A 21,479-nucleotide genomic window follows, 5' to 3' on the forward strand; every position below is an offset into this window, starting at 1 on the left:
GTGCTCACTGTGGGACTTCTTCACCCGAAGACAGTAAATATAAACCTGCTTTCCATCTCCTGTCCCATCAGACTTCACTTATAGCCCTTTTTCTTTGCTTGGGCTATGAATTGACTTGATAATGGGGCCTATAACAACTTCCAGTTCTCCTGAACAAGTTAGTCATTAGGAGTGGCCTGATTTTTCCTTTGTTTTTCACTTTACATTCAGGATACTTTACGTTCACACTCATTTTCCTTCTGCCTCACTGGCAAGTCCTTCTTAGTTCCCTTCAGCAGGTCCTCCGTTGGTACCTGGCTTCTTAATGACAGAGTACTCTAGGACTTCGCCCTTGGAGACTCCAGGGAGTCTCATGGCTTTGCCTCCACTTTTGGATATCTGTGAAGTGTTTCACACTTTCGAAAACTAAACTTCTTGTCTTTTCGCCCTAAATCTGCTCCACTTACAGTTTCCCCGTCTCAGTTGATGAGCAGCAGTCTTTCCAGTGACCCAGGCCAGAAACCTTGAGGTTATCCTTCATTCCTCGCTCACACCTCTTCTCCATTCCAGTGGGAAATTCTTTTGGATCTACTGTCAGAATATATTCAGAAAAATACACTTTTCACTTCCACTGCTAACAGCTGTCACCTGACCCAAGCCTTTTCTCTCACCAGGATTATCCTGTTGGTGGACTAACTACTCTCCTTGCTTCTACCCTTAGCCCACATACAGCCATTGTGTTTGTTTAAAATGTTAATGGACCCAAGAAAATTGAAATCATTTGCTCAGATAAAAATTTGTACTCAGATTTCAAAGCAGCAATGTTTATAATAGCCAAAAAGTAGAAACACCCGGTGTCCATCAACTGATGATGAATGGATAGATCAAGGTGGTATGTCTGACATACAGTGGAATATTACTCAGCCAGAAAAAGGAATGAAGTACTAAATACTGCTGCAACATGGGTAAACTTTGAAAACAAGCTCAGTGAAAGAAGCTAGATACAGAAGGCCACATATAGTGTGATTCCATTTATTGGTAATAACCAGCAAAACGTATAGAGTACATTAGTGATTGCCAGGAGCTGGGGGATGGAGATGGGGAATGACTGCCTAATAGGTAAAGGGTTTCTTTTTGGTATGATGAAAATATTCTAGAATTAGATAGTGGGAGTAGGAAATGGCAACCCACTCCAGTTTTCTTGCCTAGAGAATTCCATGGACAGAGGAGCCTGGCAGGCTACAGTCCGCAGGGTTGCAAAGAGTCAGATATAACTGAGCATGCATGCATGATAGTTGCACATGTGAAAATACTAAAAGCCCCCTGAATTACATTCTTGGAGATGTTAAAATAGTAAATTCTGTGTTACGTGAATTTCATCTCAGTTCTAAAAAGTTTTGTTCAAAATCTCCTTAAGGTTCTCATTTCTCTGAGCAAAAACCAGAGTGGTTGTATGTCTCCCATTACATCTTTGGCCCCACCTCCTGCTGCTTCCCTCCAACTCACTAAGCCACATCCTATGATTTCTTCAGCAGGCCAGGCATTCTTCCCACTCAGGACATTGAATCTGCTTTGCTGAGATCTTCCCTGAGTACACTTCCCAGCTTCCTTCAAGCCTCTGCTGCACATGCATGAAGTCTAACTTGGCCACCAAATTTATATTGCAAGCCCTTCCCTGCTCTCAGCACTCCTGGTCCGTCATACTCTGCTTTATTTTCCCATGACATTCCTCACCTTTTTTATTCTAATAATCAATTTGTAATGTTTATTGTCTTTCCCCCACAAGAATGTATAAGCTCCACTATAATACTTTTGTAACTATTTGTGGAGTGAATAAGGCACAGAGAGGCTAAGCAGCATGCCCAAGTCACAGAGCTGCCAAATGGAGGGGGCCATGTGTCAACCCCAGGCAATTTGGCTTCAGAGTCCAGGCTTTTAGTGACATTGCTGGACTGCCAGCATGCTCCCTCCCTAAACTGCTCTGCTCTGTGCGTTTGATTTATGAAGGAAATCCTTTTTTTGTTTTTTCATGGTCAAGTCTGACGATCTGAAGAAGAGAAGAGAGCCCCACATCTGTGCTTTAAGGTAAAGGAGTACTCATACTTGCTGGGTGCCGAGTATGTGCCAGGCAAAGGAGTAAGTGCTTTAAATGTTACATCATGCCATCTTTGTTGGCATTATTGTCTCCTTTTGTAGAGGAGGAAACAGAAAGTAAGTAATTTCTTCAAAGTTATCTAGGGGAAAATGGAGCCGAGATACAGATCCATGTCTGTCTGATTCCATGGCCAAAGTTTCCAGTGATAAAATGACCATGTTAGTAACCAGGAAAACAATACTGGCGGTACCGTCTTTCACATTGTCAGGTTGACATATTTAAAACAAAAGCTCCAGTGTTGACAGAAGTGTAGATATACAATGCTGCAATTTTTCTTAGAAGATAGTTTTGAAAAATGTATCAAAACCCTTAAAATTATGCTTTTTGTAGTATAATTCCACATACAAGAATTTGTCCTGTGAAAATAAGGATGTGCTCAAAGATTCCATACAAGATTGTTTATCATAAGTGAATAATTACATACAAATTAAATGGCCATCCATCAAGAGTTATACAGATAATGGTACAGAACAAAGTGGAAAACTATACCGTTAAATAAGCAAGCTCCAGGAGTTGCTGATGGACAGGGAAGCTTGGTGTGCTGCAGTCCATGGGGTCTCAGAGTCAGACACAACTAAGTGACTGGACTGAACTAATAACCATTAAATGCTCAACACATGAGTATAGTAGTTGTTTCATCAATTCCAAGACACTTTTTTTTTTTTTATATTTTAATCTTTCTGAGACTCAGTATCTCACATAATTACTGTTTTGTCCCAGTTTAATTTACAGCGTTTTTTGAAGTGATTTATAAAATGTGATACTGCTGGCAAAGGCATAGGCTAGAAAAATACAAAGAGAAAGAAGTTAAAAATAGCACACAAGGTGTGATCTCATTTGAAAAAAAGAAACGTTTATCTGTATACCTATGTGTATACAAAGAAAAAGACTTGTAAGAATGGTATGTTTAAATCTGGCTAATAGGATTAAATAGTGGCAGTCTGCACAGATTACTTCTTCTAAAACCTAAAGTATTTGTTAACTGTAACAGTTCACGGTTATTTAGACCTTTTTTCCTCCATGACCATGCTTTTAGGGCATTGTCTCATTAGTTCACACCACGCCTCTGATAAGCATGTCTTTCCTCTGGGATTGAGTTACATTCTGTACCCAAAAGGTAATAGCCAGATGGTGTGAATGATGGAATTCCTTGTCTTTACAGAAAGGTGACCTTTTTTTTCCCTGTTAGGTTTTATGATTTCTCTCATGAATGCTGTTAACAAATGAGAATGATGGCAGAAAATAGCCCTATAATTGTGACACCTTCATGGGATGACCAGAGGAAGAGCTTTCTATGGAATAAATTTGTGGCAGCTGATGTTACCAGTAAAAGAGGGATGAAAGGCTTTGATAATATCAGCTGCATAAACGTTTAAGACTCAAGACTTTGACCACCCACTTTACCTGAAGCCTGGTTTACAGTTTGCTTTGCTGGTCTATTCTGATTTGCAACTCCGCCTGTAAAAGTTACATGGCACTTACGGTTGGACTAACAAGTACAATATATTCTGGAACGTTCTGGATTGGGTAGTATACAGTATAAAAAGATATTTGGTAATAAAATTTCAGGGGATCAACCTGGAGACTTGATCTTTAGTTATTAACAGCACAATTGCATTTTATGGGGATTTCAGTTATGTACATTTGAATTAAGATGATTAAAACTGTTTTCTCTTCATGTACAAAATTTGAACTAGTATAAACCCTTTAAAAATATTTTAAAAAATATTTTCCCCAATTTTATGGAGATAAAACTGACATAAAAATGTTGATCCATCGAAGTTAACCTAATTTCAGAGTTTAGTGAGTCTTAAATTGTGTTAGAGTTCTATACAGAGCCACTTTAGCTGTAAATGGGAATGTTCAACCATCTTTTCTTTGGTATCATCTTAGTATCAGAACTTACATGAAGAAAGTTTATTATTACACAATTAGCATAGTAGTCACCATTACTGTAGCTTAAAGTCTTTAGTCCTCAACAGTGCTGCCCACCCAAGTGTTCGTTAAATAATGGAGCTAGTGTTAGTGCTGAAAAGCACGTCTAGAAGTCAGTAACTTTGGACTAGAACATTGGTATTCTGCTCTCAAAGGCCAGACCGCTACCATGGGAGGGCAATACTATAAATTTAGGAGGAAAAAAATAAGCTGAAACAGTAGAACAAAATATATTACAGTAGAGAGGTCTGCATTTATTTCTCTGGGAATACTAGTCTTAAACTTGGCAAGTTTAAAGTGAAGAACATTCTCAAGAATGGCTCTTAAATGAACCAAAACCTGCAGGAAAAAATATTTATGTCATAGATCGAAATGGAGCCCCCATCATGGTGTAACAAGTTATTTTTTGTTTACATTCCTAGGAAAATTCTGTTTGAACATTTCCGGTCTTGGATTTCAGACATTTCCAAGATTGACCTGGAGTCAACCATTGACATGTCCTGTGCTAAATACGAATTCTCAGGTAAGAGAGATAAAACCTTGTTGTCGCTGAGATTTAAAGGCTTTAACTAAACGATTATGGGAAGACAGTGTCAGTGTTGCAAAATCCTAGACTATGTATCCCTTCATAGTGTTAGGATATTCTTAGTGAGGATGGTCTGACCCAGCTCAGATAGAGAAATGTCCATCTTGGAAGGTACAAGGCAGGGTTCTCTGGGAGTGTGATGAGAGCTATGACTGTTGTAACCAGGCAAAGTTAGCGTTCCCACTTCACACAGAGCCAAACTTTCTTTCTTTCTTGTTGGTTGTGTTGGGTCTTTATTGCTGTGCCTGGGCTTTCTCTAGTTGCTGTAGGTGGGGGCTACTGTCTAGTTTTGATGTGTGGGCTTCGCATTTGGTGGTTTCTCGTGTTGCAGTACACAGGCCCTAGAGCATGAGGGGTTAGTTGCTCCATAGCATGTGGGATCTTCCTGGACCAGGGATTGACCCATGTCCCCAGCATTAGCAGGTGGATTCTTAACCACTGGACCACCAGGGAAGTCCCATAAAGCCAAACTCTTGACAGTAGCCTTTGCAGCAAAATAAGAACGCCAAGCAAGGAGAATGGGCAGCTAACACTCCAAAAAAAAAAAAAAAAAAGTGAACTTCCTAGTAGCTTTCAGGGAAGGATTTTTAAAGACAAGGCAGAGGGTTTTCAGATGCATAATGGCTCATGGACCTTCTGATTGGTTGGTGGTGAGGTAGCAGTGATAATATCGGGAATCTCAGTCATCGACCTTCTGGTTCCAGCCAGTCTGGGGGCTCCGTGTTACTTGTGGTCAGCCTGATGTTACCATCCTCCACCTCATCCTGGTGGTGAGGGGGTTGTCTTAGTTTCTGAAGAATAGCTCAGAAATGTGCATCCAATTCTTATCTCTGTCCCTTCAGGAGGAATTAGGAGTCCTGTGACTATTTTGTCCTAATCATTAACTGTTTGAGCCTGCTCTTTGGAACTTGGGGATGCCTAGGAGACAAGCCTTTTTTTTTCCATAAGCAAGAAATGGAGGACACAGAAGGGCTTTTGTGTCCAGGAAGGCCCTGCAGGGTCCTGCTCCATTTCAATATTTTCAGAAAAATGCTAATAATGCATATACATATAAGCTTTGCGTATGGTATCAGGAAATTCAAAGGTGATATTGTAAACTCACTCTTATACTTCCTAGGAAACAAGTGTCCCCTCAATGCCTTTTTTTTCTTTTGAAGGTAATAAATGAACATATTCTTTTTTTTTTTAATATCTGTTGGAGTATATATGTCATTTACAATGTTGTGTTACTTTCAGCTATATAGCAAAGTGTATGATTTATACATATACATATATCCACTCTGTTTTTTAGATTCTTTTCGCTTATAGGCCATTACAGAGCATTGAGTAGAGTTCCTGGTTCTTTATAGTAGGTCTTTTATTAGTTATCTGTTCGATATATATAGTGTGTACATGTCAGTCCCAATCACCCAGTTTATCCCTCTCTGAATATATTCTTAAGGATAAAAAGTCAAACAATATACCGTGTCAAGCAGTATAGAGTGTAATCCACAATAGTCCCCCCTCACTTTCTCCTTGTCCTCCTTTCTCTTCAGACATGTCCACTGTTACCAGTTGGGGATGCATCCTTCCAGCTCCCTTTCTGAGCATGTACATGTCCTTTTGAAAGCATGTTTGATTTTCAGCTGGAAGGATAAGTGTTTTGGGTTGTTTTGTTTTTACTGAATAAAATTTTGATTTGGGTTTACTCTCATACATTGTCCTGGAGAAGTACAAATTGGTAACAACATTTTGAGGATAACTTAGACATATAGTCATGTCACATCCCTTTTTTTAAAACAATTATTTATCTGTCTGTGCTACGTCTTAGTAGTGGCATGTGGGATCTAGTTCTCTGACCAGGGATCAAACCTGATCTCCCTGCATTGGGAGTACGGAGTCTTAGCCGCTGGACCACCAGGGAAGTTTCTCATATGCCCCTTTTTTCGGGGTTCGGGGAGTAATTTGAAGTAGTTTCAAACAGATAAATGGTGAGAATAATACAAATGAATTTTTTCTATTTTACTTAAGAATAGGTTGCCTTTAGGATTCTCTGTGACCCCCTGAATACTTCAGTAACTCCTGCAACAAGGACCTTCTCCTACATGATAATAATGAACAATCAGAATCAGGAATTAGGTTTGATATGTCACTCCCATCTAATCCACAGGCTCCATTCAGGTTCTGTGGTTTGGTCCTTTATTAGCAAAAGGGTCCTGTCCAGGGCTGTGCATAGCATTTAGTTCTCCTGTCTTCTTAGTCTCCTTAAGTCTACAACTGTCCCTCAGTCTTCCCTTGACTTTTATGATCCTGATGCTTCTCACAGTTTACAGATGAGTTACATCGTAAAACTCCCCTCTGTTTGGGTGTGTCTGCTGATTCCTCATGTGTGCTTCTTACTGCATCTTATCATGCAGTAGATAGTGTGTCATATTACCAGTGCTTAATAAATGATTCTTAATTAAGGTGGTGGCTGACGTCAGGTTTTTCCACTGTAAACTTGTCCTTGTCTTTAAGGTAATAAATATTTTGTAGGGAGACACTTTATGTAAATATCCCATTTCTTATTAAAATTTGATTCACTTGTTTTAGCATCCATTGATTTTTTTTCTTAATATATTTTATTGACGTATATCTGACAGTGTTTCAAGTGCACAGCAAGGTGATTCAGTTATACATACATAATTTTTGAAATTATTTTCCCTTATAGCTTATTACAAGATATTTATTGACGGTAGTTACCTGTGCTATGGGCTTCCCTTGTGGCCCCACTAGTAAAGAATCCACCTGTAATGTCAGAGACCTGAGTTCAATCCCTGGGCTGGGAAGATCCCCTGGAGAAGGGAAAGGCTACTCAGTCCAGTATTTTGGCTTGAAGAATTCCATGAACTGTACAGTCCGTGGGGTCGCAAAGAGTTGGGCATGACTGAGTGACTTTCACTTCGCTTCCCTGTGCTAGATATAGTAAACCTTTATTGTTTGTTGCATATCTGTTTTTTTTAAATTAGGAATAGAGCATTCTGTTCATACTAAGTCAAAAAAGTAGAATCAAAATGTCATACATTTTTTAGTTAGGCAAAAATTCATAAGTTTTTAAAAAAATATATATTATACATATACATGTATACAAAAGCTTTTCTATTATGCTTGATAAAGGCTTGAGAAAGAACATAAAAAAAAAAGGTGGAGAAACTGGAAAACATAAACTAAATGAAATGGCAGCACTGAATATGAAATAGAAAAAGTGAAACAAAACTAGATAAAAGTGAAAGATCATCATATAGTTCAGTTGTTTTTAAACGTGGCTGCTCATTAGAAATATACCTGGAGCTCTGGAGGAAAAAAGCAATGCCTGGTCATTTGTATTTTTCAAAAAATTCCAAGATAATTCTGACATACATCTGGATTTTAAAAAGTGATGATAGGTTTTTCTATTAAATCATAGTGGTACAGAGTTCTGTTATTTTTTTGTTGATCGATCATGATACAGTGGTATCAAGTGAGTAATAGTTACATAATCACAATAGTAAAAGATGCTTTTCAGTTTTCACAATCAATAGCCAGATGGAAAAATGAAAGATAATTACAGTTGCAGGCCATAAAGGGAACATGATTAACCTAACAGTATAAAATAATTACATATGGTCTGGGGAGTCAAGCAGAGTGATGTGGTAAGCGGAAATGCATACATGCACCTGTTTTCATCCTCCCAGCTAGTCTTTGTGTTTTGATTGGTGCATTTGATCCTATTACCATTTCTTAATTGTTTTGGGTTTATTTTCTGTAGATCTTTTCCTTCTTTTGTGTTTCTTGCCTAGAGAAGTTCCTTTAGCATTTGTTGTAAAGCTGGTTTGGTGGTGCTGAATTCTCTTAACTTTTGCTTGTCTGTAAAGCTGTTGATTTCTCCATCAAATCTGATTGAGAGTCTTGCTGGGCAGAGTATTCTTGGTTGTAGGTTCTTCCCTTTCATCACTTGAAATATATTCTGCCATTCCCTTCTGGTTTGTAATGTTTCTGTTGAGAAATCAGCTGACAGCCTGATGGAAGTTCCCTTGTATGTTATTTGTTGTTTTTCCCTTGTTGCTTTTAATATTTTGTCTCTGTCTTTAAGTTTTGTCAGTTTGATCACTGTGTCTCAGTGTGTTCCTCCTTGAGTTTATCCTGCCTGGGACTCCATGCTTCCTGGACTTGGTTGACTGTTTCCTTTCTGATGTTAGGGAAGGTTTCAGCTATTACCTCTTCAAATATTTTCTTAGGTCCTCTCTCTCTTAGGTCCTCCCTCTCTCTTCTCCTTCTGGGGCCTCTATAATTCAAATGTTGGTGCATTTAATGTTGTCCCAGAGGTCTCTTAGGCTGTCTTCATTTCTTTTCATCCTTTTTTCTATATTCTGCTCTGTGGCAGTGATTTCCACCATTCTGTCCTCCAGGTCGTTTATCCGTTCTTTCGCCTCAGTTATTCTGCTATTGATTCGTTCTAGTGTATTATTCATCTCTGTTTGTTTGTTCTTTATTTCTTATAGGTCTTTGGCAGACATTTCTTGCATCTTCTCCATTGTTTTCCTGAGATCCTGGAATGTCTTCACTATCATTATTCTGAGTTCTTTTTCTGGCAGGTTGACTGTCTCCTGCCAGAAAAAACAACATTTAGTTGTTTTTGTAGTGTTTTATCTTCTCCCTTCATCTGGGACATAACTTTCTGCTTTTTCATTCTGATAACTTTCTGTAATGTGGTTTTTGTTCTAGCTGTGGGATTGTGGTTCTTCTTGCTTCTTCTGTCTGCCCTCTGATGGAGGAGGCTAAGAGGCTTGTATAAGCCTCTTGATGGGAGGGACTGGGAAAAACTGAGTCTTGGCTCTGATGGGCAGGGCCTTGCTCCATAAAGCTGTAATCCAATTATCTACTGATGGGTGGGGTTTCCCTCTGTGTTTGGCCTGAGGCAGCACTGCCCTGGGGTCTGCAGGCTCTATGGTGGGCTTAATGGTGACCTCCAAGAGGGCTTATGCCAAGGGGGACCTTCCCAGACTGCTACTGCCAGTGCCTTCATCCCTGTGGTGAGCCCCTGCCAACCCACACCTCCACAGGAGACCCTTCAACACCAGCAGGTAGCTTTGGTTCAGTCTCCTGTGGGGCCCCTGCTCCTCTCCCCTGGGTCCTGGTGTGTGCACGGTTTTGTTTAAGACTGGAGTCTGTTTCCCCCAGTCCTGGGGAAATATTATAATTAAATCCTACTGGCCTTCCAGGTCAGAGTCCCTGGGGATTCCCAGTCCCTTTGTCAGATCTCCAGGCTGAGAAGCCTGATGTGGGGTTCTAAAGCTTCACAACAGTGAGAGAACTTCTTTAGTATTATTTTTCTTCAGTTTGTGGGCCACCCATCCTCTGGGTATGGGATTTGATTCTATTGTGATCGCGCCCCCTCCTATCATATCACTGTGGCTTCTTCTTTTGACATGGGGTATTGTGTTTTGGTGGGTCCAGCTTCCTCCTGTCAATGGTTGTTCAACAGCTAGTTGCAATTTTGGTGCTCTCGCAGGAGGGGATGAGCGCATGTCCTTCTACACCATCTTGAACTGGAAGCCCGCTATTTTTATTACATTATTACTGTGCAGGTTGCCAGATGATGGTTTTTCTAATAAAATAATTTCTTTTCTATTATTAGTTGTTCTTTTGTAAATAAAACATTGCCATCTCCCCAGTTATTTACTCATTTAAAAAATATATATATTTATTTGGCTGCATCTGATCTTAGTTGCGGCATGTGGAACCTTTTGTTGTGGCACTTGGGCTCAGGAGTTTCAGTGTGTGGAGACCCCAGGGAATGTGGGATCCTCATTCCCTGACCAAGGGTTGAACCAACATCCCATGCATTGCAAGATGGATTCTTAACCACTGGGCCACCGGGAAAGTCCCTACCCATTTATTTATGTCAGTGTGAATTTAAGGTACTATTTATGTAATGGTTCCTGTCATTATGTTGATGCCCATATTGTCCTCGATTTGATCAAGGGGACCTTTGTGTCCTTTTAATATGTCCTTATGTCACTCAACGAAACGTAGGTTGCTCGCTGTGCACAGCAAAGCCAATCTGCTGGCTCCGGGTCGTGGTGAGGAAAAGTACAGCGTTTATTCCAGGGCACCAGACAAGGGCACAGGTGGCTTGTCCACAGAACACCCAAGCTCCCCGATGGAGTGTAGTGGAGGGTTTTTAAAGGCAGAGTGGGGTGAGAGGGCCCCAGGGTGTGTCGTCAGCTTGCGCACAGTTCTCTGATTGGTGCAAGGTGAAGTAACAAGATGAGATCACAGGTTGGCATCTTCTGTCTAAAGGTGCCAGCCAGTCTGGGGTCTACATGCTCACGGTCAGCTTTTCTCATCTGGTTGGGGGTAGGGGGTTGTCTGTATACAAACAGCTTAGGAATGTGAGTCAGACTTACCTTTACCTTTGAGACAGCTGGGAGCCCTCGTGACTGATGCCTTAAGTTACGGCTGCTCTCCTGTCTGCCTGCCCTGTCTTTGTTTCTGTGTTCTGTGTTTCTCAGTCCTGCTGGGCCTGCTGTTCGCTGCACGTGGGGGAGCATAGCAGGTCGCAGTTCATTTCCAGAGCCCCTTTTTCCAATCAGCAATAAGCAGGGGATACCAAGAGGTGGGTTGCTGGGAAGGCCACTACGTGGGTTTGCTCAGTTTCATATATCATCCTTATTGTATCTTACTTTCTAGCAAAACACAATTTTCCAAGTTTATCTTAATTTTCCTGTGCTCTTGATCTGGAGCTGGCTGTTCTTCCAAAGAACGTGGGTTCTTTCATATATATAATTTGTATATATATATTGTGTGTATGTATATTTATATATATATATATACATATATATATATGAAAGAATGAATTCACATTGATTCCTCCAGTTTCATTTCCATACTATAGGGTTCATTCTATATTTCTTTTTCCGAATTTATAAATCTGTTCTTCACTTTTGAGAAATCTGTTTTCCATTAATTTCAATATGCTTCTGTATTAAAATAGTCCCTCCGTGTGGAAGGATCTCACTTCACCAATAGCACCCATTACCCTCACCCACCTTGCATGGATGCCTGCCTTGTTCAGTCATACCTAATGGCTTTTAGAAGTTTAGCTCAAGAAATGGTACTGTATCACTCAGGGAACCCTACTCAGTGCTCTGTGGTGACTTAAATGGGAAGGAAATTCAAAAAAGAGAAGGTATATGTATATATATAGCTGATTCACTTGGCTGTACAGCAGAAATGAATACAACATTGTAAAACATCTATATTGTTGTTGTTGTTGTTCAGTCGCTAAGTCAGCTGAGCAAAGTGTCCAGCTCTTTGCGACCCCAAGGACTGCAGCATGCCAGGCTTCCCTGTCCTTCACTGTCTCCCAGAATTTGCTCAAACTCATGTCTGTTGAGTTGGTGATGCCATCCAACCATCTCAGCCTCTGCCGCCTTCCTCTCCTTTTGCCCTCAATATTTCCCAGCATCAGCGTCTTTTCCAGTGAGTCGGCTCTTCTCATCAGGTAGCAAAAGTACAAGAGCTTTAGCATCAGTCCTTCCAGTGACTATTCAGGGTTGATCTCCTTCAGAATGGACTGGTTGGATCTCCTTGTAGACCAAGGGACTCTCGAGTCTTCTTCAGCACCACATTTCAAAAGCATCAATTCTTCGGCGCTCAGCCTTCTTTATGGCCCAGCTCTCACATCCATACATGACTACAGGAAAAACCATGGCTTTGACTGGATGGACCTTTGTGGTAAAGTAATGTCTCTGCTTTTTAATATGATTATTTTATCATAGCTTTTCTTCCAGGGAACAAGCGTCTTTTAATTTTGTGGCTGCAGTCACCGACCGCAGTGATTTTGAAGCCCAAGAAAATAAAACCTGTCACTTGTTTCCATTGTTTCCCCGTCTATTTGCCATGAAGCAACTGGATGCCATGATCTTAGTTTTTTGAATGTTGAGTTTTAAGCCAGCTTTTTCACTCTCCTCTTTCACCTTCATCAAGAGGCTCTTTAGTTCCTCTTCGCTTTCTTCCGTAAGGGTGGTGTCATCTGCATGTCTGAGGTTATTGATATTTCTTCTAGCAATCTTGATTCCAGCTTGTGCTTCATCCAGCCTGGCATTTCACATGATACACTCTGCGTATAAGTTAAATAAGCAGGGTGACAATATACAGTCTTGATGAACTCCTTTCCCTATTGGGAAGCAGTCCATTGTTCCATGTCCAGATCTAACTTTTGCTTGTTGTCATGCATATAGGTTTTTCAGGAGACAGGGCAGGTGATCTGATATTCCCATCTCTTTCAGAATTTTCCACGGTTTCTTGTGATCCACATAGTAAAAGGCTTTAGCATAGTCAATGAAGCAGCAGTGTATGTTTTTTTGGAATTCCCTTGCTTTTTCTGTGATCCAGTAGGTGTTGGCAGTTTGATCTCTGGTTCCTCTGCCTTTTCTAAATCCAGCTTGTACAACTGAAAGTTCTTGGTTCATGTACTGCTAAAGCCTAGCCTGAAGGATTTTGAACATTTTTTTAAAATTTATTTTGTTTTTTAATTGATGGATAATTGCTTTACAAAATTTTGTTGTTTTCTGTCAAACATAAACATGAATCAGCCATAGGTATACATATGTCCTCTCCCTCTTGAACCTCCTTCCCACTGCCCTCCCCATCCCACCCCTCTAGGTTGATATAGAGCCCGTTTAAGTTCCCTGAGACATACAGCAAATTCCCATTGGCTATCTATTTTACATACGGTACAAGTTTCCATGTTACTTTTGCCATACATCTCACCCTCTCTCCTTCCTTCTCCCCATGTCCGTAAGTCTGTTCTCTATTTCTTCATTGCTGCCTTGCAAATAAATTCATCAGTATCATCTTTCTAGATTCCATATATATTTGTTGCTGCTACTGCTACTGCTGCTAAGTCGCTTCAGTTGTGTCCAACTCTGTGCGACCCCAGAGACGGCAGCCCACCAAGGCTCCCCCGTCCCTGGGATTCTCCAGGCAAGAACACTGGAGTGGGTTGCCATTTCCTTCTCCAATGCAGGAAAGTAAAAAGTGAAAGAGAAGTCGCTCAGTCGTGTCCGACTCCTAGCAACCCCATAGACTGCAGCCTACCAGGCTCCTCCGTCCGTGGGATTTTCCAGGCAAGAGTACTGGAGTGGGTTGCCATTGCCTTCTCCGATATATTTGTTAGTATGTGATATTTATCTTTCTCTTTCTGACATACTTCACTCTGTATAATAGGATCTAGGTTCATCCACCTCATTAGAACTGACTCAGATATGTTCCTTTTTATGGCTGAGTAATATTCCACTGTATATATGTACCCCAGCTTCTTTATCCATTCATCTGTTTATGGACATCTAGGTTGCTTCCATGTTCTAACTATTGTTAATAGTGCTGCAGTGAACCTTGGGGTACATGTATCTCTTTCAGTTTTGGTATCCTCAGGGTGTATGCCTAGGAGTGGGATTGCTCGGTCATATGGTGGTTTTATTCCTAGTTTTTTAAGGAATCTCTATACCGTATTCCACTGTGGCTGTATATTCCCACCAGCAGTGTAAGAGGGTTCCCTTTTCTCCACACCCTCTCCAGCATTTATTGTTTGTAGACTTTTTGATGATGGCCATTCTGACAGGTGTGAGGTGATATCTCATTGTAGTTTCGGTTTGCATTTCTCTAATGAGTGATGTTGAGCATCTTTTCATGTGTTTGTTAGCCATTTGGGATTTTGAGCATAATCTTGCTGGCATGTTTATTGAGTGCAGTTATATGATTATCTGAACATTCTTTGGCATTGCCTTTCTTTGGGATTGGAATGAAAACTGACCTTTTTCTAGTCTTCTGGCCACTGCTGAGTTTTCCAAATTTACTGGCATGTTGAGCACAATGTTGAGTCATCTTGTAGGATCTGAAATAGCTCAGCTGAAATTCCATCACCTCTACTAGCTTTGTCTGTAGTAATACTTCCTGAGGCCCACATTACTTCATACTCTAGAGTGACCGGCTCTAGGTGAGTGACCACACCATCACGGTTATCTGGGTCATTAAGACCATTTTTATACAGTTCTTCTGTGTATTCTTGCCACCTCTTCTTAATATCTTCTGCTTCTCTTAGGTCCATACCATTTCTGTCCTTTATTGTGTCCATCTTCACATGAAATGTTCCCTTGGTATCTCCAATTTTCTTGAAGAAATCTCTATAGTCTTTCCCATTTTATTGCTTTCCTCTATTTCTTTGAATTGTTCACTTAAGAAGTCTTTCTTATTTCTCCTTGCTGTTCTCTAGATCTCTGCGTTCAGTTTGGTATATCTTTCCCTTTCTCCTTTGTCTTTTACTTCTTTTCTTTTCTTAGTAAGGCCTCCTCAGACAGCCACTTTGCCATCTTGCATTTCCTTTTTGGGGGGATGGTTTTGGTCACCACCTCCTATACAGTGTTAAGCACCTCTGTCCTTAGTTCTTCAAGCACTCTACCAGATCTAATGCCTTGAATCTAATTTGTCACTTCCACTGTATAATCATCAGTTCAGTTCAGTTACTCAGACGTGTCCGACTCTTTGCGACCCCATGGACTGCAGCACGCCAGGCCTCCTTGTCCACACCAACTCCCAGAGTTTACTCAAACTCATGTCCATTGAGTTGGTGATGCTACCCAACCATCTTATCCTCTGTCGTCCCCTTCTCCTCCTGCCTTCAGTCTTTCCCAGCATCAGGGTGTTTTCAGATGAGTCAGCTCTTCAACTCAGGTGGCCCATGTATTGGAGTTTCAGCTTCAGTATCATTCCTTTCAATGAACATTCAGGACTGATTTCCTTTAGGATAGACTGGTTGGATCTCCTTACAGTCCAGAGGAGCCAGAGGTCAAATTGCCAACATTTGCTAGATCATGGAAAAAGCAAGAGAGTTCCAGAAAACCATTTATTTCTGCTTTATTGACTATGCCAAAGCCTTTGACTGTGTGGATCACAAGAAACTGAAAAATTCTGAAAGAGGTCAGAATACCAGACCGCCTGACCTGCCTCTTGAGAAACCTATATGCAGGTCAGGAAGCAACAGTTAGAACTGGACATGGAACAACAGACTGGTTCCAGATAAGAAAAGGAGTACATCAAGGCTGTATATTGTCACCCTGCTTATTTAACTTATATGCAGAATGCATCATGAGAAATGCTGGGCTGGAAGAAGCACAAGGTGGAATCAGGATTGCCGGGAAAAATATCAGTAACCTCAGATATGCAGATGACACCACCCTTATGGCAGAAAGTGAAGAGGAACTAAAGAGCCTCTTGATGAAAGTGAAAGAGGAGAGTGAAAAAGTTGGCTTAAAGCTCAACATTCAGAAAACGAAGATCATGGCATCTGGTCCCATCACTTCATGGCAAATAGATGGGGAAACAGTGGCAGACTTCATTTTTTGGGGCTCCAAAATCACTGCAGATGGTGACTGCAGCCATGAAATTAAAAGACTCTTACTCCTTATAAGAAAAGTTATGACCAACCTAGACAGCATGTTAAAAAGCAGAGACATTACTTTGCCAACAAAGGTCCGTCTAGTCAAGACTGTGGTTTTTCCAGTAGTCACATATGGATGTGAGAGTTGTATAATCATAAGGGATTTGATTTTGGTCATATCTGAATGGCCTAGTGATTTTCCATACTTTCTTCAATTTGAGCCTGAATTTTTCAGTAAGGAGCTGATGATCTGAGCCACAGTCAGCTCCTGGTCTTGTTTTTCCTGACTATATAGAACTTCTCCATCTTCTCTGCAAAGAATATAATCAGTCTGATTTCGGTATTGACCATCTGGTGATGTCCATGTGTAGAGTTGTCTCTTGTGTTGTTGGAAGAGGGTTTTTGCTATGACCATGTATTCTCTTGGCAAAACTGTTAGCTTTTGCCCTGCCTCACTTTGTACTCCAAGGCCACACTTTCCTGTTGCTCCAGATATCTCTTTACTTTCCACTTTTGCATTCCAGTCCCCTATGATGAAAAGGACATCTTTTGTGTGTGGATGTATGTGTTCTAGAAGGTTTTATAGGTCTTCATAGAATCATTCAGCTTCTTCAGCATTAGTGGTTGGCGTGTAGACTTGGATTAGTGTGATGTTGCATGGTTTGCCTTGGAAGAGATGACAGGCAGTTATAGTGATATGGAAAAGACATTTGCCATGTAATTTTAAAAAAAAGTCAACAAAAGAACCACTGTAGGATACTGTTTCTAAAAGGCAAATACATGTATGTTGGGAAAATACTGGAGGTGACCATCCCTGAGTCTGTGTGGTGGTCTGTGTTTTTAGAGTTTTCTACATTGACAGTTTTATTTCTGTAATTATGAAAGAGGGGAAATGGTGTTGTAGAGCTGGGGGAGCTGCCGTTACAGAGGACCAGCAGATGGACTGATAATAAGCGCAGAGGCAGGCGGCTGTTCATTGCCCATGCGGGGACATCATGGTGTGCGCTCATCTGTTAACAGATGCCCTGCTCTGTCATGATGATGAGCTGGAAGGGCGCCGGATCGCCTTCATTCTTTACCTGGTTCCTCCCTGGGATGCAAGCTTGGGGGGCACCCTGGACCTGTTCAGCGTTGACGGTAAGACAGAAGCACGCACTTCAACACCAGCAGACACTTCCGAGCTCTTAGACGCAATGTCTGTTCTCGTCAGAGGAGATGGAAGCCATCTGTTACCCTAACAACCACAGGGGGATCGAATGCCTGACAGCCACCTCTCTGGGTTGTGCTTGAAATAATCGGTCCTCCAGAGATAAACTGGGGTTGATTTAAGATGAGCAACAGTCAAACCCTGGTTCTGAATGCTGGCCATGGGAGTGTAGAGCACGTGTACAGCCACCCTTGGTTATGAATCTCCAGGACCAGTCCATCTGCCAGGAGGTCAGGGTCCTTTTTTGTTTGTTTTTAATGACTGACACCAGAACTTGACTCCAGAAATCGTTCAGAACTTTTTCCAGCTTTCATCAGTAATGCATGGTGGAGTAAGAACAGACATCGCCTAGCGGAACTGTGTTAAGAGAAACAGATGGAAGGGGGTGGCATTTGGGGATCTGAAGGGGACATCTAGCTACCCTTAGAAATTTGCGAATTGTCGAGGTGGAAACAAGGCAGCCTGGAAGTGGTTAATGATGAAGCTCGTTTATGGATGTGTTCTCTCCTGGCGCAGAACACTTTCAGCCGAAGCAGATTGTCAAGTCCCTTATCCCTTCGTGGAACACCCTGGTTTTCTTTGAAGTGTCTCCAGTATCCTTTCACCAGGTAAAGACTGTAAGCCACAAATACATAGACTGCCAAGGAGCATGCTTTTCAGTCTCCCAGTGTCTAAATGTGGCAGCTTCTGGGTGGACTACCCGGCCAGGTGGTTTCCACACCTAGTGTGAAGGGTCCTGAAATCAGTGAGCCGTGGCTAGTAATCTTCCCCCCTCATCTTTATGTTGATGTGCTGCTGGTCTTGTCCTCTCAGGTGTCTGAGGTCTTGTCTGAAGAAAAGTCACGTTTGTCCATCAGCGGCTGGTTTCATGGTCCTTCACTGACCAGGCCTCCCACCTACTTTGAGCCTCTCATAGCTCGGAGCCCTCACATCCCACAAGATGTAAGGATAAATTCTTGTTGCTGGGATTCTCATCTTAGAAGCTGTGGCGTATCATTTGCTTTTCTCTTTTTTATTTATTTGGCTGCACTGGGTCTTCATTGCAGTGGGATCTAGTACCCTGACCAGGAATTGAACCCAGGCCCCCTGAATTGGGAGTATGGAGTCTTATTTTACTGGTATGACATGGTGGCAGAACAAAAGCAGAGGGAATTATTAACTTAGCCTTCACATCTGCTGCTCCTTTCCAGCATGAAATTTTGTATGATTGGATCAACCCTACTTATCTTGACATGGAATACCAAGCTCAAATTCAAGAAGAATTTGAGGAAAGCTCTGAAATTCTCCTAAAAGAATTCCTTCAGGTAGGCCAGCAAATCCTGTCTGATAATACCATGTCTGGCACATAGCCTTGCTTCTTGGGTGGTGAACAGGCATCACTTAGAGAGCTTTTAGTTTTTGTTTTGTTCCTGGTTAAAATTTTATATCATCCTTTTCGAATGGTGAAATGATACTAGCTAACATTGGTACCAGTTGCATGTTAGTAGGCTGAGTCTCTTGGGTGTTTATTCCCCAGTTCTCTATACTCTTAATCACACACACACACACACTCTGTCTCACTCACACACTTGTATACTGTGGGGGAGTGGTATGTAGTTCCCACCCTATTCATTTTGATGACTGGTGCTATTACTTTTAAATAGTAGATTACTAATTAACAAATTAGTAATACATGTTTGAGAATGACGAGGTGGCAGCTTACAGTGGAAAGAGACCTAGGTTAGAAGTCAGAAGACTGTATTCACGTCTTGGCTCTGATTTTACTGACCTCAGCAAATATCTAAAGGTCTCAGCTTGTATTTCATCATCAGTTAAACTGGGATAATACCTGCCTTGCCTGTCCTGAAGAGCTGTCCTGAGGGCTGAATGAGATCATGCAGACAGGTGTGGTGCTTCCCAGGTGACCCTGGGTCCCGTGGAATCACAGTCCCAAGAGTTGTCCCTCCATTAAAAAAAAGGTTGAGACACACTACATCCTGCCTCTTGGAATTATATAGCAGATAATAGCATATTAAGGAATTTGAGAAGTATTATAGTAAATGAACTTTTTAAATCCTGTTTAATTCAACTTACCTAAACCATGCTTTAGGATCCTCTTTCCTGTTTCACAACTGATAGGATTACTGTTTGTAGAGTACTCCTTAGAAAACTGCATTTAAACAAGTACTTACGAAAGCCTCTTATGGAGAATATTTAGATTAATTAGTTTCTTCTATTATACTGAACTTTTTAAATTTAGAATGCTGATTAAATGAAGGGAATGAACGGAGGCCTAAAGAATCTGTATTATTACATAGACATTTTCATTGTAACAGTGTATCAGTTATAAAGTATAGTATATTAATTTAATTAGTTATAACTATATTAATGCAGTTTTTCTCCTCACGTGAATTAAAGAATCTGCATTAGGATCCTTGTTTTATAAATGCAGGAATCCTAGAGGTCTAGCAGTTTGACATAAGACATACAGGTACATACGGTAGTGGCCCAAATTGACACTCAGGTCTCTTGGCTAAAGCATCCTGCTCTGGCTTCACCCTGTCAGGACTGGGGGATCTGATGTGAAAGGGATGAAGACGGTCACCTGGCCCTGTTGGGAATGGGCCAGAATGATTCTGCAGAGCTGCTGTAGCTGCAGCAACCAGTATGGGATCTAGAAAGTTCTGCTAAATGCTGCTTCATTTTCTCATTCTCCAGCCTGAGAAATTTGCAGAGGTGTGTGAGGCTTTGGAGAGAGGACATGTGGAATGGAGCAGCCGAGGTCCCCCTAACAAAAGGTAGAACTCGTTTAGGACATTTGCTTCTGCATTTAGCATCTACCTGGTCTGTCTGTGAGGCTCACCTCCAATTATAGGACATTTGTCCTAATGTTTTGTTCTCAGGCACATCCAGTAGGAGACCCTAACAGAATCTGTTTTTTTAAGTGTTATATGTCTTTTATACCTCAGATTTTTAAACATTTATTTATTGGCTTTGCTGGGTCTTTGTTGCTACACTCAGGTTTTCTCTAGTGGTGGCGAGCGGGGCCTACTTTCTAGTTGTGGCATGACGGTGTCTCACTGCGGTGGTTTCTCTTGTTGCAGAGCACACGCTCTAGAGCATACAGGCTTCAGTAGTTGCTCCACAGCATGTGGGATCTTCCCAGACCAGGGATCGAACCAGTGTCCCCTGCACTGCAAGGTGGATTCTTAGACAGTGGACCACCAGGGAAGTCTAGAATCTCACTGTGTAACAAATTAGGATTGAGTAAGCTATGCCAAGGTTCGGGAAGAGAGGTACAAAGCTAATGATCAGCTCTCATCCCGTGAGTGATGTTCCATCCATGTACACACCTTGATGAGCACCTTGCGTTGTTGCCCTACAGGTTTTATGAGAAGGCTGAGGAAAGCCAGCTTCCTGACATCCTGAGGGACTGCATGGCACTGTTCCGCTCCGAGGCGATGTTCCTGCTGCTCTCCAACTTCACAGGCCTGAAGCTTCACTTTCTGGCACCTTCAGAAGATGAGCCTGAGGACAAAAAGGAGCGAGATGGAGCCTCTGCTGCTGGGAACACTGAAGAAGGGACTAGTCACAGCTCTTCTGAGCCAGAGAACAGTCGGGGGGCCACCAGCGACAGCAGTCTACAGAGCGAGGGACCGACAGATCCAGAGGAAGATGAAGCAAAGAAAGGTGAACTGCTGTTATGTTCTGTCCTTATTTTACCATTAGGTATTCACAATTCAGTGGTTTATTCATTCAACAGGTATTTCTTAAGCACTTACTATGTGCTAGGCCCTGCTTCTGGACTTGGGAGAAGCAGACAGACAAGGTCTCAGCTCTCCCTGAGCCCATATATTCTAGTAGGGGAGAGGCCAGAGATTAAACGATACACAAACAACAAGATGTCAAATAAGGATAGTTGCGGTGCAGGAAATCTGAGCAGGGTTGCATGCGGAGGAATGACCAGGTTACCTCTTGGATGCAGGGCAGTCTGGATGAGCTGTCATCCTAAGCTCAGGTCTGAATGACAAGACAGATCTGTGGGAAGAGCATTCTGGGCAGGAAGTACAGCCAGCTAACAGTTTTATTAGGCTAACAGTAGTACAAATGGTAGAGAGAAATACCATTGGTTTTGCCTAAACTTACTCTAAAACACAAGAACATAAAGGAGCGGAAGCAGAAGGTGAGTGGTTTCTTC

The 21,479-nt window shown here is 41.6% G+C and overlaps 1 protein-coding gene across 1 annotated transcript in view; it reads left to right on the forward strand.

The window, feature by feature from the left end:
- The window catches only part of LOC128071093 (prolyl 3-hydroxylase OGFOD1-like), a gene marked incomplete at its 3' end in the record, with an annotated part of 30,283 nt that extends 9,312 nt beyond the window's left edge, over positions 1-20,971 (forward strand). The window contains exons 3-10 of the mRNA XM_052664056.1: positions 2,018-2,064; positions 4,492-4,592; positions 17,116-17,232; positions 17,819-17,910; positions 18,116-18,244; positions 18,493-18,606; positions 20,000-20,079; positions 20,667-20,971. Of these exons, the coding sequence (XP_052520016.1) occupies positions 2,018-2,064; positions 4,492-4,592; positions 17,116-17,232; positions 17,819-17,910; positions 18,116-18,244; positions 18,493-18,606; positions 20,000-20,079; positions 20,667-20,971 (985 nt within the window). The remainder of the gene's footprint in view (positions 1-2,017; positions 2,065-4,491; positions 4,593-17,115; positions 17,233-17,818; positions 17,911-18,115; positions 18,245-18,492; positions 18,607-19,999; positions 20,080-20,666) is intronic.
- Positions 20,972-21,479: the final 508 nt, after the last annotated feature.

Source organism: Budorcas taxicolor, unplaced genomic scaffold, assembly GCF_023091745.1.
Source record: "Budorcas taxicolor isolate Tak-1 unplaced genomic scaffold, Takin1.1 scaffold1021, whole genome shotgun sequence".
Taxonomy (NCBI): Eukaryota; Metazoa; Chordata; class Mammalia; order Artiodactyla; family Bovidae; genus Budorcas; species Budorcas taxicolor.